Source organism: Pelophylax lessonae (genome assembly GCF_965119305.1).
Source record: "Pelophylax lessonae genome assembly, chromosome: 1".
NCBI classification, from domain to species: Eukaryota; Metazoa; Chordata; class Amphibia; order Anura; family Ranidae; genus Pelophylax; species Pelophylax lessonae.
This window is the reverse complement of record NC_138768.1, coordinates 66,060,526-66,077,472: the sequence shown is the minus strand read 5'-3', so window position 1 is coordinate 66,077,472 and position 16,947 is coordinate 66,060,526. Positions and strand designations below refer to the sequence as shown.

General features: G+C 45.3%; 1 protein-coding gene across 1 annotated transcript in view; it reads left to right on the top strand.

Annotated features, from left to right (window-relative positions):
* ALPK2 (alpha kinase 2) overlaps positions 1–16,947 on the top strand; it is a 182,336-nt gene that overhangs the window by 40,123 nt on the left and 125,266 nt on the right. Inside the window, exon 3 of the mRNA XM_082242560.1 lies at positions 12,775–15,466. Coding sequence (XP_082098686.1) covers positions 12,775–15,466 — 2,692 coding nt within the window. The remainder of the gene's footprint in view (positions 1–12,774; positions 15,467–16,947) is intronic.

The following is a 16,947-nucleotide window of genomic DNA, read 5'->3' as shown; positions in this document are numbered from 1 at the left end:
AGCGACCCCAGTGTGTTTGACAGGTGGTGAGGGGGTGATATGTTGCCTCCTCAGAACCTGACTTAAACCCATGATTGCTGCACACGCACACGTTTGTGACACGGTAGTTCGGCAATTAGAAGTTTGAACCGAGTGTGAGGAGGCAACACCATGCCCGGTGATCTTTTCCCATGTTGTTCAGGTAGATCTCCACCTCTTTAACCACTTGCCGACTGCTCACTGAGCTTGTACTGCGGCAAAGTGGCTCGTTCCCGTCCAGCGACGTAGACCTACGTTGCTGTACTCCTCCGCTTGTGGGCGGCGGAGTCTGGAGACCACACTAGTCTCTCACAGCGCTGGGACAAGTGGAAGAAGGGATTTCAGCTCTATGTTATAGCCACAGGAGTGACTGCACCTGCTCAGAAGAGAGCCATGCTGCTGCATCTAGCTGGACCTCAAGTTCAGGACATTTTTGAAACCCTGGGAGCAACAGGGGAAGATTCAGACTATGAGACAGCCATGAATAGACTGAGTGAGTACTTTGAGCCAAAGAAAAATATTCCCTATGAAAGATATAAGTTTAGACAGGCTGTGCAAGAACTGGGAGAAACCACAGACAGTTATGTGACTAGGCTGAAATATCTGGCAAAGTCTTGTGATTTTGGGACTGTAACTGAGGAGATAATCAGAGATCAGGTCATAGAGAAATGCACATCTGTGCACCTCAGGAGGAGATTATTGAGAGAACCTAGTCTCACACTTACTAGTCTGCAGGAGATTGCAAGAGCCATTGAACTGTCTGAGCTCCAGGCTCTGCATATTGAAACCAAGAACACTGCATCTGTCAATACAGTCTCCAAACCTACCTATAATAATAGGAATATCTGGAGTAGGAAAGAGAGTTTTCCACAGAGGACTTTACATATCACCTGCAATAAATGTGGCAGGGCGGGTCGCCCCAGTGTGAACCGGCTCTAATACACATGTTTTGAGCTTCATGAAACCTGCCATCTACTGTTCTGGCGGTGGTAATTTTTATAATAGTAACCAGTAACTATGCAGCACAAAAAAGAAAATATCGGAGTAGAAGTATTGAAATTATTGAAAAAATGTGAAGTAAAAGTGGAAGTAGGAGAAAAAAATTCTACTCCAGGAAAGTACAGATACCGCCTTTCGGTACTTAAGTACAGTAGTGAAGTAGTTCTACTTAGTTACTATACATCTCTGCTGCCAGCTATTATATTTCGCAGCCCCAGTACCCATGGTTGCCTGAATACTGGAGTGGTGCTTAACAATGACTGCATCTGATAGGTTGAAGTCACTGCCCGACTGATAGATCTTCCCACCCCGCTCAGTCAATTTTACTTGGGTGGTAAAATTTAAGCCATCTACTATAGGTCAGGAAAAAGGTCTCTGTAATGGTGCTGGTGGCTGAGCCTGACGTGCAGAGGTAGCCTCGTGGGATCTGGTACAACAGGAACACGGACGGGTCACACTGGTGGTAGACACGGGCTAGTCTGAGGTGCGGAGTCTAAGTACTAGCTGGTTTTCACTAGAGCCCCTGGTGGTGGGGATAGACTGCGCTGCAAGCTAACACCAGGTCGCGGTCCCCAGGGTTGCCCCACCAGGAGGTGAACACGTCCAGAATCAGAAGCAGATAAGCCGACAAGGATAAGGCAGGAGAGTGGTCACAGGAACGAGCCAAGGTCAGGGCGGGCAGCAAGCAGACGAAGTAGTGGACAAGCCGGGAGGTCGATCAGGAAGTCAACAGGAAACAGCAGGTTCAGGATCAGGAAGTACAGGTAAAGCTGCAGACAAGACAGCAATGGCTCAGTGCTGCTGTGGTGTTTAAATAGGCCAGCCTTTTGCCAATTAGTGCAATTAGTCTGCACTAAGTTAACTCTTAACTGGCAGATTCATGACAGCACTTCAGTGTACACAGGGAGTGTTCCTAACATTGCCCCCCCCCCCTTAAGGGCAACCTCCGGGTGCCCAATAGGTTTTTCTTTTGTGGGTGACTGCGAAAGAAAGCATAGATCAGTTCTTTAGCATGGATATTCCATTCCGGTTCCCAGGAATTTTCTTCCAGACCGTAACCTTTCCACTTTATGAGAAACTGTAATTGACCTCTCCTCCTCCTGCAATCCAAAATAGCTTCCACCTCATATTCTTCCTCCCCATCGACAATCACAGGTTCGGGTGGTTCCGAGCTTCTGCCCGGGAAGGAGTTAGGGACTGTAGGTTTTAACAAGGGGACATGAAACACCGGATGAATTCTAAGAGAATCAGGTAAGTGTAATTCATATGAGACCTCGTTGAGTTTCCTCTTGACCGGGAAGGGTCCAATAAACTTGGGTGCCAATTTCTTTGAGGGACAGGCTAGGCGGAGGTTGCATGTAGATAGCCATACCTGGTCACCTGGTTGAAGGATTAGTTCCCCTCTCCTCTTCCTGTCAAAAATCATTTTAGAGGCTGCTTGTGCCCTTATTATAGCATCCTGCAGCAGTTTACAATTGCGGTTGAGGAAGCTAATGATATCCTGTACTGCTGGAACTGTGGGTTCAGCGGGAACGTCCGGTAAGAAGGACGGATGGAAACCGTAGTTTGCGAAGAATGGAGCTTGCCCTGTAGCAGAATGTTTAGCATTGTTGTATGCAAACTCTGCCAATGGTAGTAGGGCCACCCAGTCATCCTGGACAAATGTGGTGAAACAACGGATATACTGTTCCAACGTCTGGTTTGTCCTTTCGGTTTGTCCATTAGTCTGAGGATGGTAGGCGGAAGACAAGGACAGCTCAATCTTCAACGCGTCGCACAAGGCTTTCCAGAAGCGGGAGGTAAACTGGACCCCTCTATCTGAAACAATATTTGCAGGAACCCCATGAAGCCTAACGATCTCTTTAATAAAAACTTCTGCAGTCTCCTTGGCCGTGGGCGTATTCCTGAGTGGCAAGAAATGGGCCATCTTAGATAGACGATCAACAACCACAAAAATGGCCAAACAGCCCTCTGAGGGGGGAAGCTCCACTATGAAGTCCATGGCGACCATCTTCCAAGGCCTGTCAGGGACTGGTAGTGGCCTGAGCAGGCCCCATGCCTTGTTTCTTACAGACTTGCTCCGGGTACAGACGGTACAAGACTTCACGTACTCCCTGCAACTCTGTTCCAGATCTGGCCACCAAAATGTTCGTTGTAATAGATCCAGGGTCTTATGAGTACCAAAATGGCCCGCCAGAGGGTGGTCATGGCATAACCCTAAAACCGTCACTCGGACCTCTTCAGGGACAAAGATCTTGTCTTCAAGCCATAATAACCCATCTCTGGGTACCAGGGACACCTCAGGGAGACAGAGATTCTTTGCAGAAGCTTGCTTTATTTGGCCCATCAGGTTGGTCTGTAATAACAAAAAATTACCTGCGGACAGGATGGTGTCGGGTACTGGCACTTCCTTTGGATCATCAAACATGCGGGAGAGCGCATCTGGCTTGACATTTTTAGATCCCGGCCGGTAGGTAATATGGAAGGAAAATCTTGAGAAAAACAATGCCCAACGTGCCTGACGTGGCCTCAGCCGTTTAGCAGCTCTTAAATACTCAAGATTCTTGTGATCTGTGAAGATGAGGATAGGATGCGTTGCCCCTTCCAACAAGTACCTCCACTCCTCAAGGGCAGCCTTAATGGCCAGAAGTTCTCGATCGCCAACGTCATAGTTCCTTTCTGCTGGGGAAAGTTTACGAGAGAAGAAGGCTATAGGATGTATGAGATCTTTAGTACCCTGCCTTTGCAAAATAACTGCCCCCACGGCCACTTCTGATGCATCTACTTCAAGAAGGTAAGGAAGGGCCGGATTCGGGTGACTCAGGATGGGAGCAGTTGTAAAGAGCCTTTTCAAGGTTAGAAAGGCAGTCTGGGCTTCAGGAGGCCAATTGAACCGGGTATTCTGCTTCGTGAGCTGTGTAATGGGGGAAATGATGTCAGAGAATCCCTTAATAAATCTCCTGTAAAAGTTGGCAAAACCTACGAAGCGCTGGACGCCCTTCTTGTCTGACGGGGGTGGCCAGTCCAAGATGGCTGAGACCTTTTGGGGATCCATCTTAATTCCTTCAGTGGAAATTATGAGACCTAGGAACTGAATACTCTGGCGTTCAAATTCGCACTTCTCCGGCTTGGCATATAATCCGTGTTGGCGGAGTCTGCCGAGGACATTTTTGACATGTCCCCGATGTTGATCCAGGGATGCAGAGAAAATCAAGATATCGTCCAGGTAGACAATAACAAAGATATCTAACCAGTCTCTGAAAATATCATTTACAAATTGTTGAAAGGTTGCTGGGGCGTTGCACAGGCCGAAGGGCATCACCAGATATTCAAAATGCCCAAACCTGGTGCGAAACGCTGTTTTCCACTCATCCCCCTCACGAATACGGACCAAATTATAGGCCCCACGTAAGTCTAACTTAGTGAAAATGGAGGCGGACCTCAGTCTTTGGAAAAGTTCTGGTACCAGGGGAAGAGGGTAACGGTTCTTGACCGTGATCTTATTTAGTTCCCGATAGTCCACACAGGGGCGGAGAGAGTGGTCCTTTTTTTCCACGAAGAAGATTCCTGCCCCTGCTGGGGATGTCGATGGACGAATGAACCCCTTCTTTAGATTTTCATCCACGTATTCTTTCAGAGCCTCCAATTCCCGTTCTGACAAAGGGAAGATACGACCGAATGGAATCCCGGCCCCAGGAAGTAACTCGATCGGGCAGTCGTATGTGCGATGAGGAGGAAGGGTCTCGGCCCCCCGTTTACTAAAAACGACCAGGTAGCCATGATAAGGCTTAGGCACAGCAGAAAGCAGATCTGTGTCAGAGTCCAAACAGAGCAGGGTACTGGCAGGGCTGAGAGAGACCGGTAAACAGGAGTTTATGCAGTAATCAGACTGAAATTTGATCGTTCTTGTCATCCAATCGATTTGCGGGTTGTGGGCCTGCAGCCACGGCAATCCCAGGATAACCGGAAATAAAGGGGAAGCAATAGCATCCAGGCTGAGTAGCTCTTTGTGACCTGAAGAAGTGACCATAGGAAGTGGAGGGGTCTCCTGAGTCACAGGTCCAGACTTAATATGAGACCCATCTGCAAGAAAAATGGAAAGTCCTTGAGTCTTGGTTTGAAGAGGGATGTGTTGTTGGATGGCGAACGTGAGATCAATGAAACAGCTGCACGCTCCAGAATCAATAATTGCGGTGACTGGTATTGTACCTCCCGGGAGTTGAAACGAAACAGGGAGCGCTAAGTGAGTAGCACTGGCAGCGGATGCTGGATAACTTGAAGGAGAGATGGAGAGAAACTTACGTAACTTTGCTGGGCAAGAACGTACGTAATCGCCGGCTTCACCACAGTATAGGCAGAGGTTATTCTTTTGCCGGCGGTGTCGTTCTTCAGCGGTTAGGGTAGACCGCATAACGCCAACCTGCATGGGTTCTGGGGCATCTGGTGTGAAGTTAGCAGGAGCCAGGTTGGCCGGAATGGGCCTGGTGGAGGTGACATGAGCCGGAGTTGCGAACCGCGGCATCATCCAGAACGGGCGTGGGTGCTGGGCAGACCTTTCCGCACGGCGCTCACGAAGCCGGCGATCTATCTGGATAGCCAATGAAATCAATGCCTCTAGGGAGTCTGGAATGCCAACTCGGGCTAGCTCGTCCTTCAGACCCTCAGATAGGCCTGAGCGGAACTGGTGACGTAGCGCTGCGTCGTTCCACTCGGTATCAGTACTCCACCGTCTAAAATCCGAGACGTACTCCTCTACTGCTCTGCGGCCTTGCTGGAGTGCATGAAGAGCAGCTTCCGCTGTGGAAGTGCGCTGTGGATCATCGTATAATTGAGCCATGGCACCAAAAAAGGAAGACAAGGAGTCTAGGTGTGGGCTGCACTCTTCAAGAAGTCGGTGTGCCCAGGACTGGGGTTCATCCAAGAGTAGGGAGATGACAAATCCAACCTTGGTGGCTTCCAAGGAGAAAGTCCGGGGCTGCAGTGAGAAATAAAGTTCGCATGCGTTACGGAACGCCCTAAATTTGTCCCGATCTCCTGAAAATCGCTCTGGTGTAGGAACCCTGGGTTCAGGTGGTAGCATCACCACTGTGGGTCCTGAGACCGAACCTGTTGGTGTCGTGGAAGTTGGGGGTACCAAAGAAACAGGAGGGATCCCCGGGTTAGTCACAGAGTGCATGCGTTCCTCCAAGTGCACATAGCTGTCCTGGAGCGACTTGACTGTTTGCGACAATGCTCCCAAGTGTTGGCAGATCTCGTCCAGAGGAGAGGCCCCTCTTGCAGGCTCCGACATGGCTGTCTTGTACTGTAATGGTGCTGGTGGCTGAGCCTGCCGTGCAGAGGTAGCCTCGTGGGATCTGGTACAACAGGAACACGGACGGGTCACACTGGTGGTAGACACGGGCTAGTCTGAGGTGCGGAGTCTAAGTGCTAGCTGGTTTTCACTAGAGCCCCTGGTGGTGGGGATAGACTGCGCTGCAAGCTAACACCAGGTCGCGGTCCCCAGGGTTGCCCCACCAGGAGGTGAACACGTCCAGAATCAGAAGCAGATAAGCCGACAAGGATAAGGCAGGAGAGTGGTCACAGGAACGAGCCAAGGTCAGGGCGGGCAGCAAGCAGACGAAGTAGTGGACAAGCCGGGAGGTTGATCAGGAAGTCAACAGGAAACAGCAGGTTCAGGATCAGGAAGTACAGGTAAAGCTGCAGACAAGACAGCAATGGCTCAGTGCTGCTGTGGTGTTTAAATAGGCCAGCCTTTTGCCAATTAGTGCAATTAGTCTGCACTAAGTTAACTCTTAACTGGCAGATTCATGACAGCACTTCAGTGTACACAGGGAGTGTTCCTAACAGTCTCTTTCAGACAGGTGGTTGTAAAAAATGGGCAGCATTTTTTTTTTTCTTTTAAAAACAAATTCTCACCGGACTTATTAAAGATCTTGTGGTGCTCGCATCCTTTCAAAGCATTTTATGTATTCTATGGTATAGTTAATGAATAGGAGAATGGTCTTGGTTTGCATGGCTCCCAACGGTTCCTGATTTCGAGGCACTGTCCCTCATTTGGAACAAAGTCCCTCTGTCCCTTTTTCCTCCTCATTTGTCCCTCATTTTGGTCCGATTTATATAGTTTTATATAAAATCCACTATTTATCTTTCAAAAAGCATTTTACCGGTGTAGCACCCTCCTAGGTAGGTGCTAGTGAGAGTATAGTTTTGGCTCTGTCTGCCTATCAGAGGAACTGCAGGTAAATCTATATTGCTTTCTGCCTACCAGAGAGCAGGATCTGTTACTGAGATCTGCTTGTTGTGCTCAGTATGCGATTCATTCAGTCAGAAGAGTGTTTCACGCTGGTTCAATAGGGAGGCATGTTGGACAGTGGGAGGAAACCTGACGAATGGGTGCATAGGCTCTTGTTACAGTCCTGATGATTGGCAGAGGGCAGGTCACCTCGGTGCATTCTGGGATACTGTATAAAAGACAGGAGCACATGTGCTGCATGGTCTTTCATGGCGAGCTGAATCCCTCCTCCTCTGTAGAGGTGCCATGCATGGGTCGCAGGAGGCTGTCCTGAGGGTCAGAGGAGCTTGACCAGGGAAGTTGACTGAGAGGGGAGACACTGGAGACTCTGGGGCTGCAGTATCATGAGTACAATGACTCGTGTCAAGGGGTCTGACAGGGGGCCCATCCATTAGGGGCGCAGGGGCGCCCCGCCCCCATGCATGCATCCAGCCCCCTAATCTACATGCAGGGGCGCTGGGCGCATGGAGTTCAATGGGGATTTTTTTTTAAAGCACGTGATTAGGGCCAAAGGCTCTAATAGGCTTCAGAAAGGGTGGGCCCGGGGCGCCCAGTTGTGTGACAATAGCGAATGAATATTCGCTATTATCACACTGACTCGTCTCCCAGCCAATCAGGAAGCGGGTCCTGAGACTGGACTGATAGTTGAAGTAAGAGCCAAGAAGAATTAAAGAGGTTGTAAACTTGTTTTTTTTTTCCACCCTGAAAGAGAAAAACATAATGAGCTAATATGCATTGCATACTAGCTCATTATGAAATACTTACCTTAGAACGAGCCCCCGCCGTGCCGCTCACTCACCTCTATGACGGGCGACATGTCCAGTCGCCCATCTTCCGGGATCGCGGCATCTGGCCATCTGATTAGCCGGAGCCGCGGTGACGTCACGGGAGTCTGAAGGAACGGCACGAGCGGCCGTTCCTTCAGAGCGCATGCCCCAGTGACGTCACTGGCTGCATGTAAGGTAAATATCTCCTAAATGGTACATGTTTAGGAGATATTTACAGTACCTATAGGTAAGCCTTATCATAGGCCTACCTATAGGTACAAGTTGTAGAGGAGGATTTACTTCCTCTTTAAGAAATTGTATCTGCTATAGCTGAGTGCTGGTAATCAGGGGGACCCGCAGAGTGAATATCTAGCAGTCCTCACTGGGGCAGTGCCACACAGGGCTGAACTTTTCATCCAATATCAAAATTGCTGCAATTTTAAATTCCAAAAGCCAATATAAAGAAATAGTAGTGGTAAAAATCACATGTGGGTTTAACCAATCATTTATTTATTTTTTGTGCAGTTCTCCTTTAGTGACAGGGTGTGTGTCCTATGCCTACATACCTTTATTAATAGGTATCCCTTATTTCCATCTCAGAAAGTTGGGAGGTATGTGTTTGCAATGGGCAAGATGAGATTTTCTATCAGACATTTCTAGGTTTGGAGTCTATTTGTGTTCAAGTACTGGCTGGCCAGCCATAGCAAAGCTGGGATTCCCAGCATGCATTACAACAGCCGGGGGACCACTGGTTTCATATGTTTGCTGAGTACCTTCTGCCACCTCTGTTCTGCAGCTGTAAATAAATTATCATCCAGATGGAGGGTCATGTATCATTTTCACAACCTCACATGCTTTAAATCAGGTTTAATAGATGACCTGTTAATGAGAACAAGCAACAACAATGGAAAGGGAAATGTCATTAATTATACTGCCTAATTGAACAGGTGCATTACTCCAGGTTATCATATCATACTGATGAACAATCATTTAGGCTCCGTTCACATTGCTGCGATGCGGGAAACCCTGCAAATCTACTGCGGGTTCCCACATCGCACCCAACTCGCAGGCAGTTCACACTGCCATATGCGAACCGCTGGGAGTGTCAATACAAGGTAAAGACACCCCCAGATTGGTTTGCCTTTAGTAGTGCGAACTGTCAATTCAGCAGTGGCGGCTGGTGATCCATGGGCCGGGGGGGGCGGGCGTTAGAAAGGCCACACCATACCCCCCCTACACCAGCTCCAGCCTGCACACCTAACCCCCCCATCGCTCACTCACCCTGGGCAGGCAGCAGTGGCGGCAGCGGCTTCCCCTCAGTCTCTTCCATGGGCTTCCCCTGCGTCTCCTCCCTCCTCCTCCTCAGCCAATAGCAGGGCCTCTCCTTTCGGCCAATCGGGAGATGGGTCTCAAGACCCGCTTCCTGATTGGCCAGGAGGAGAATCAGTGTGGCAATAGCGAATATTCATTCGCTATTGTCACACAACTGTGTGGGCTCGGAGCGCAGTGCTCTGTGCCCCGAGCCCACTCTTTTTTGAAGCCTATTAGAGCCTCTGGCTCTAATCACATGCTTAAAAAAAACAAACCCCATTGGAATCCATGCGCTCGGCGCCCTGCATGTAGATTAGGGGGCCGGAGGCATGGATGGGGGGGCGGCGCCCCTGCGCCCCTAATGGATGGGCCGCCACTGCAATTCAGACAGGAATCGGATTGCATAGGTGTGAACATATGCAATCCAATTCTGGTGCGGACCAAAAAAAGGGTCCTGCACGAGTTTGCCCTGAATGCAATGCAAATTCAGCCATACAATCTGTAAACGGAAAACGGTACAGATTTAACGAAAATTGTTAGTTTTTTCCTGTACAATAAATATTTTGGAGTTTGTCCCTTCGAGAATTTTCATGCGAAAATTTGGAATTGGCTGTAGAAAGTTGTGTACACACTATATGAAAAATTCGTACAAAAATTCTTTGGAGAAAAATGTTCGCCCGATTTTCTTATAGTGTGTACGAGCCTTTAGCAGGGAGGATTCCCCCATCTAACACAAAGGATGGGGGAATCAGTTCAGTTTTTTCATTCAGCCTCCTGACTGAACAAGAACAAAAAAAAACTGAACCATGTCAACATGGCAAGCATAACCGCTTCTGGACTGACCCACGTACTTTTACTGCATCGGGGCGGCCTCTCTGTGCAATTGCACATACCTGTACGTGATTTCGCTCTTCCTGATCTGGGGCGCACATGCACGCCGCCGGCAACCAGCTACCCCTGTGAATGGACACAGCGGGAGCCGATCAGCAGGTCTAGGTTATTAATTGTTGATGTCCACCGGGACCCGTCAATCGTTCCCAAGGCAGACAGAACGGCGGACTGCCCATGTAAACAAGGCAAGTTGCCGTTCTGTGACACGAGAAGACAGAGATCTTGTGTTTCTGCTAAGCAGGAACACGGATCTCTGTCTTCTTACAGTACAAGCACCTCCCTCACACAGTTAGAAAGCACTCCCAGGGGACACATATAACCCTTTGATTGCTCCTGATGTTAACCCCTTCCCTGCCAGTGTCAGTAGTACAGTGACAGTGCATATTATTTAGCACTGATCCCTGTATTAGTGTCACTGGTCCTCAAAAAAGTGTCAAAAGTGTAATTTAGTGTCCAATTTGTCCTGATCACGGCCATTACTAGTAAAAAAAAAATTTAAAAAATAAAAAATCAATACAAACATCTCATAGTTTGTAAATGCATTAACTTTTGTGCAAACCAATCAATGTATGCTTATTGGGATTTTTCTTTTTACCAAAAATATGTAGCAGAATACTGCTTGACCCAAAATGAAGAAGAAATTTGATTTTATTTTTTTCAAAATTGACAGTCTTTTTTTGTTTACAGCGCAAAAAAACCCCCCAAAAAACACAGCGATGATCAAATGCAACCAAAAGAAAGCTCTATTTGTGGGAAAAAAAGGACATCAATTTAATTTTGTACAGCGTTGCACGACCGTGTAGTTGTCAGTTAAAGTAAAGCAGTGCCATATCGCAAAAAATGGCCTGGTCATGAAGGGGGGTAAACATTCCGGGGCTGAAGTAGTTAAGGGGAACCTCACATAGGCAGCCATCATGCTAGTTTTAGGACAGTAAAGATGAAGCTATTTTTACTGCATTGCTTTCCTTGAGTATGTGGCACATAAATGAGCGAATGATTGCTTCCAGCAGAGCCTAATCACACAGGTGTTTTGCTTTGCAGCTGAGTTGCCATAATGTTCTAGCTGTATAATGTTTTTTTTTTTTTTTTTTGCAGATCTGCAATTATATAAAACAAAAACTGAAAGTCATTACAGGCATCAAGGAGTGACAGCAAAATAAAGTGATAGGAAGCATTTCCTTTCAGCTAAAACTGATTATGTACCTTGCATGAATGATAAATTATACTGCTGTAATGAAGGAACACAACAGAAAAATTTGATGGAAAAATATTAAAGCTGCAGGGTGCACTCAGTGCTTTTAGGGCTCCTCCAGCCCTGCGTGTTGCGATGATGCACATTTTACCACAATGCAAAGTAATGCACATTCTATGGCGCAGAGGTATTCATTTAGACTACAGTAGTGGGGAGCGCTGCAGCAAGTCACATGTCACATGCCACAATATTATGGTGGCTGCATATCTCTGATTGCATAGTTTTATATAAAATTACAGTGTTCATCTGGTTGAAAAAAGACACAAGTCTATCCAGTTCATGGTGCTTCTCCAGGGATTTTAACCTTTGCTCCTGTGTGTGGTTACTCCACAGTCCACGTGTCCCGGATTGCCTGGGACAGTCCTGCATTTTGCAGGTCTGTTCCAGGTCCCGGGCACCTTCATTCTGGGACAATACAGTGTTCTTCACTTTTTTGTGGTTTGACTCCCCCCAAAAGGGAAGGATTGCAGGTCCCAGCATGAACCCCTCAAAGCTGAAGAGGTGACACCCCCACCTCCCCAACTAGTGAAGAACTATAGGTCCCAGCATGAACCTGTGAAATATATGGGGTCACATCCTTAAATCTTAAGGGTGTATGCTTGGACTTGTAGTCCATCACTTTTGGTGGGGGGGGGGGGGGTCACATCCTTAGATATCAGGGGTTCATGCTGGGGCTTGTAGTCCTTCAATTTTGGGGTGGAGTCACATCCTTAGATATCAGGGGTTCATGCAGGGACTTGTAGTCATTCACTTTTGGGGGATGTGATCCCAACAAAAAGTGAAGAACTAAAGGTCCTATAAATAACCCCTCAGAGCTAAAGATGTGGGATTTTGGATGAAAAAACACACCAAGGCTCACGGTTGTGGCATGTTCCTATTGGCTTTAATGGATGCATTTGACAGACAGTACAATCTCTCAAACCCTGCTAGCTGGGGGGGGGGGGGGGGTTTACCACAGCTCAGCTTCCTGTTTTTACTGCCCCTTGGCTGCGCATGTGCAAGAGCCATCATTTCCAGTGGGGGCTTCCCATATTGTTTGCTATGTAAGGCGCACAGTCATTTGTGTGAAGGGAATGGTGGAATTTATTTTCAATATCAATGGACAACTTTGATAAGGGAAATGCTGCTTTACATTACATCCAACAGTGAATTTTCAGAGTTCTGTCTAACGATGTTTTCTATTTGCCCAGATTAATTCTTTAATTATATACTGTGAAACGTTCATGTATATTTTTTTTTCACAGCTAATACATTACCTGAAAGAAAAAATTCAGCCCACAGAGCTACCTTCTGAGTTAAAAGTCATTGAGAACCCAGCACAAGAAAAAGGAGAAGACGTCCAAGAGTTGGAGGGCACCCAGGAATATCCAGTAGAATCTGAAAATCAAGATGGGAGCCATTCCTTGGAGAAAATCGGAGAGAATATCCAGGAAAATAATTGTATTGAAAAAGAGAAATCACTTGTATCTGGACTTCTTGTATCCTTTAAAAACCCTGAGATAAATGAGGTCATAAGAAAAGAGTCGGAAATCGTGGATCATAGTTTGGAATCAGAGAATAGTGAATTACAGACTGTTGACAGGGAACCAAAAATTTTAGAAAGTGCGTCACAAATTGGGGATAGCACTTTACAAGCGGTGAATATCGATCTACATCTATGTACAATTTCTTCTGATGGAACCATTGATACAAAGTTTATTGAAAACATGACAGATAATATGGAAGTTTGCAAACAAGAATATGAGCATGAAATATCCAATATAAATGGAAATGAGTCTGAAAAATCATACAGCCAGACCATGGACAACTGTGCAATAAAAACGGATGATCTAGCCGGCCAACCAGCAATAACGAATACAGATTCAGACAGCCAGAGCAGAGAAAATTGTGCAATAAAAACTGATGATCTAGTTGACCAACCAGTAAGAGAGAATAGCGAATCAGACAACAAAACCATGGCCAACTGTGCACTAAAAAATTATGAACTAGTTGACCAACCCCCAAGAGCGAATGCTGAATCAGACAATAAGACCATGGTCTACTGTCCGATAAAATGTAATGATCTGGTTGACCAACTACCAAGAGGGAATACTGAATCAGACAATAAGACCATGGTCTACTGTCCAATAAAATGTAATGATCTGGTTGACCAACTACCAAGAGGGAATACTGAATCAGACAATAAGACCATGGTCTACTGTCCGATAAAATGTAATGATCTGGTTGACCAACTACCAAGAGGGAATACTGAATCAGACAATAAGACCATGGTCTACTGTCCGATAAAATGTAATGATCTGGTTGACCAACTACCAATAGGGAATACTGAATCAGACAATAAGACCATGGTCTACAGTCCGATAAAATGTAATGATCTGGTTGACCAACTACCAATAGGGAATACTGAATCAGACAATAAGACCATGGTCTACTGTCCGATAAAATGTAATGATCTGGTTGACCAACCACCAAGAGCGAATGCTGAATCAGACAATAAGACCATGGTCTACTGTCCGATAAAATGTAATGATCTGGTTGACCAACTACCAAGAGGGAATACTGAATCAGACAATAAGACCATGGTCTACTATCCAATAAAATGTAATGATCTGGTTGACCAACTACCAAGAGGGAATACTGAATCAGACAATAAGACCATGGTCTACTGTCCGATAAAATGTAATGATCTGGTTGACCAACTACCAAGAGGGAATACTGAATCAGACAATAAGACCATGGTCTACTGTCCGATAAAATGTAATGATCTGGTTGACCAACTACCAAGAGGGAATGCTGAATCAGACAATAAGGCCATGGTCTACTGTCCGATAAAATGTGATGATCTGGTTTACCAACTACCAAGAGTGAATGTTGAAGCAGACAACAGGATGATGACCAACTTTCCAATACAAATTGATAATCTAGTTGGCCAACCCCCAATCGAAAATGATTCAGATAACAAGACCATGGACAACTATGCAATAAAAATGAACAATTCTGTTGGCCAACCCCCAAAAGAAAATGCTGAATTAGACAAGACCATGGACAAGTATGCAATAAAAATGAACAATTCTGTTGGCCAAACCCCAAAAGAAAATGCTGAATTAGACAACAAGACCATGGATAACTGTGAAATAAAAATCGGGGATTTAGCTGACAAACCTCCAGCAGAGAATAACACAATGGGCATACCCAAAGTAGCAAATGATACCAACGTAGGTTTGGAACCTACAGAAGGATCCAGTGGCCTGATGGCTGACAACAGTCCTTTCACTGATGGTAATCTAAGAACTAACTCAGTCCAAAACATCAGTGGAAAGCAAATGAAGCGAAATGCATCGGTCCACCAGGGGGTCGAAATGCATAGTAAGAAGAAGGCACTTGAAACATTTCCATTACACAGTTTTTGTGCTTCAATTAGTAGAGGACATCATAATATAATCAACAATGTTGTTGTGGAAAATTACCAAGGGGGCATTGCTGAAAGACATTTGAGTTGTTTTGGTGGGAATGGTGAAATGCTAAGCCTTGTTAAAACCAAGGATGGCATGTGTTATAATTCAACTGAAATAGAAAAGGCACATTCACTGCATGTCAAGGATAACATTCCAAATACTCAGGAGCTGTCACAAGTGTGCAGAGACCCTGACACAATTAGAGGGGCAGAGCTTGTCCGAGCTCGGAGCATTGACCTAGACCAGGCTAGAGGTGCCAGCTGTTCCCTGTATTTCATAGGCTCTCCAAGCCTATGTGAGAAGGGCACAGATAGCAAAATGGTGAAGAAGAAGTTTAAATTTGCTGGGAAAGAAGTCACCAAAAATACAGAAAATGAAGCAAAGGCGCTGGATGTAAATGAGGATTTTCAACCTGAAGAAGAGAAAAGGCTCAAAAGGCAAAGTAGTATTGACACGACCGTCTCAAAGGACAGCAAGAATGGTAAGAAAGTTTTCTTGGCTTCTCTTTCATACCCTGCTTGAAATTATATATTTACACTAAAATGTATACATATGTTGTAGATAAAACTACATCTAAACCTAAAGTCACCCTTAAAGCTATACACCTATGTGCTTAGAATTACAATTACTCGATATTTATTTTGAGCATGCACATTTTAAACTATTTTTAGGCACTTTAGATGTGTTGCTTTTGGATACTTATTACCAGTTCCCAACTAGTTCCCCCTTTTATAAATAAAAAAAACACTAATTTCCACATGAATAGTAACATTTAACTGACATTTTTTTTAAAGCATAGCACAGGATAGTAAGGATTAGCTGACATGGAAAAACATAATGAGAATCATTTTAGGCACAGTTTGCATTCATTAAAGATTGGAGCCTCAGAGGATCACAAATAACACAACCATTGGATTGGGCATGTTTACCAAGCTTTTTTTTTGTAATCAACTTTTTTAGACCTTTTGTTATCAAAAAGAATAGGATACAGAAAAAAAAAAAATAACTGTCTTCAGCAATCAGAAGGTATATCATAGGTGTGCGCAGCCTATTGCATTAGGGTGTGCACCCCAAAACTCAAACATATGTGTGTGTTTGTGTATATACAGTATATATACTGTATATATATATATATATATATATATATATATATATATATATATATATATATATATATATATATATATACAAACCGACACACACACTTATGAATAAATGTGAACAAACATTTAATAATTTATAAAAACATGGACGGTGTCAGTAGGGCAGTGGGCCCTGGACAATAGGGGTAATCTGCGCCGCACTGGGTGATTAGGATGTGCCCAGGCACACCTGGCACACCCCCTGCGCACGCCTATGAGGTATATCAGTATATCATGGGTCACATAGCACACAGTATCCACATCAAAATACAGAATACGATATGAGTTGTTATAAGTAGTTCCGTGTTTTATACATAACTTCCCTATGTGTCGTGGGTGAAGTACAAGACTCACAATATTAGATATAATGGGAAAGTAACAAAAGCAAGTAGCGGGTCTCCTTGCATGGAAGACAGTGAAGAGGGAAGGGAGAATGACACCCGTTGACCAAGCTTTTAATGTGTTTGATGTAAAAAAAAAAACAAAAAAAAAAACAAAGTGTCTATATGCAATCAGAAGAGACAATTTGGAGATTAAAACATTCATTTAGTATGACTAATGTTCTCAGCACAAAAGATCATTTCATAATGTATGTGAAACAGAGTCCATCATATTATGCAACAGTTTGGATCTGTTTATGGATATCTTTAGTTGGGACTCTCCCTAGTGCAGTCTTACCTCTCAGGAACAGGTGTGTGTGCTGTTATTAGTATTCTCTCCCTGTCATAGTAGGAAAGTGAGCTGACTGAGCTTAGAGCTAACAACTGACACTCTTTGTTGGCTGTTGGAGCAGGAAAAAAACTGTCATTTAAAAATATTT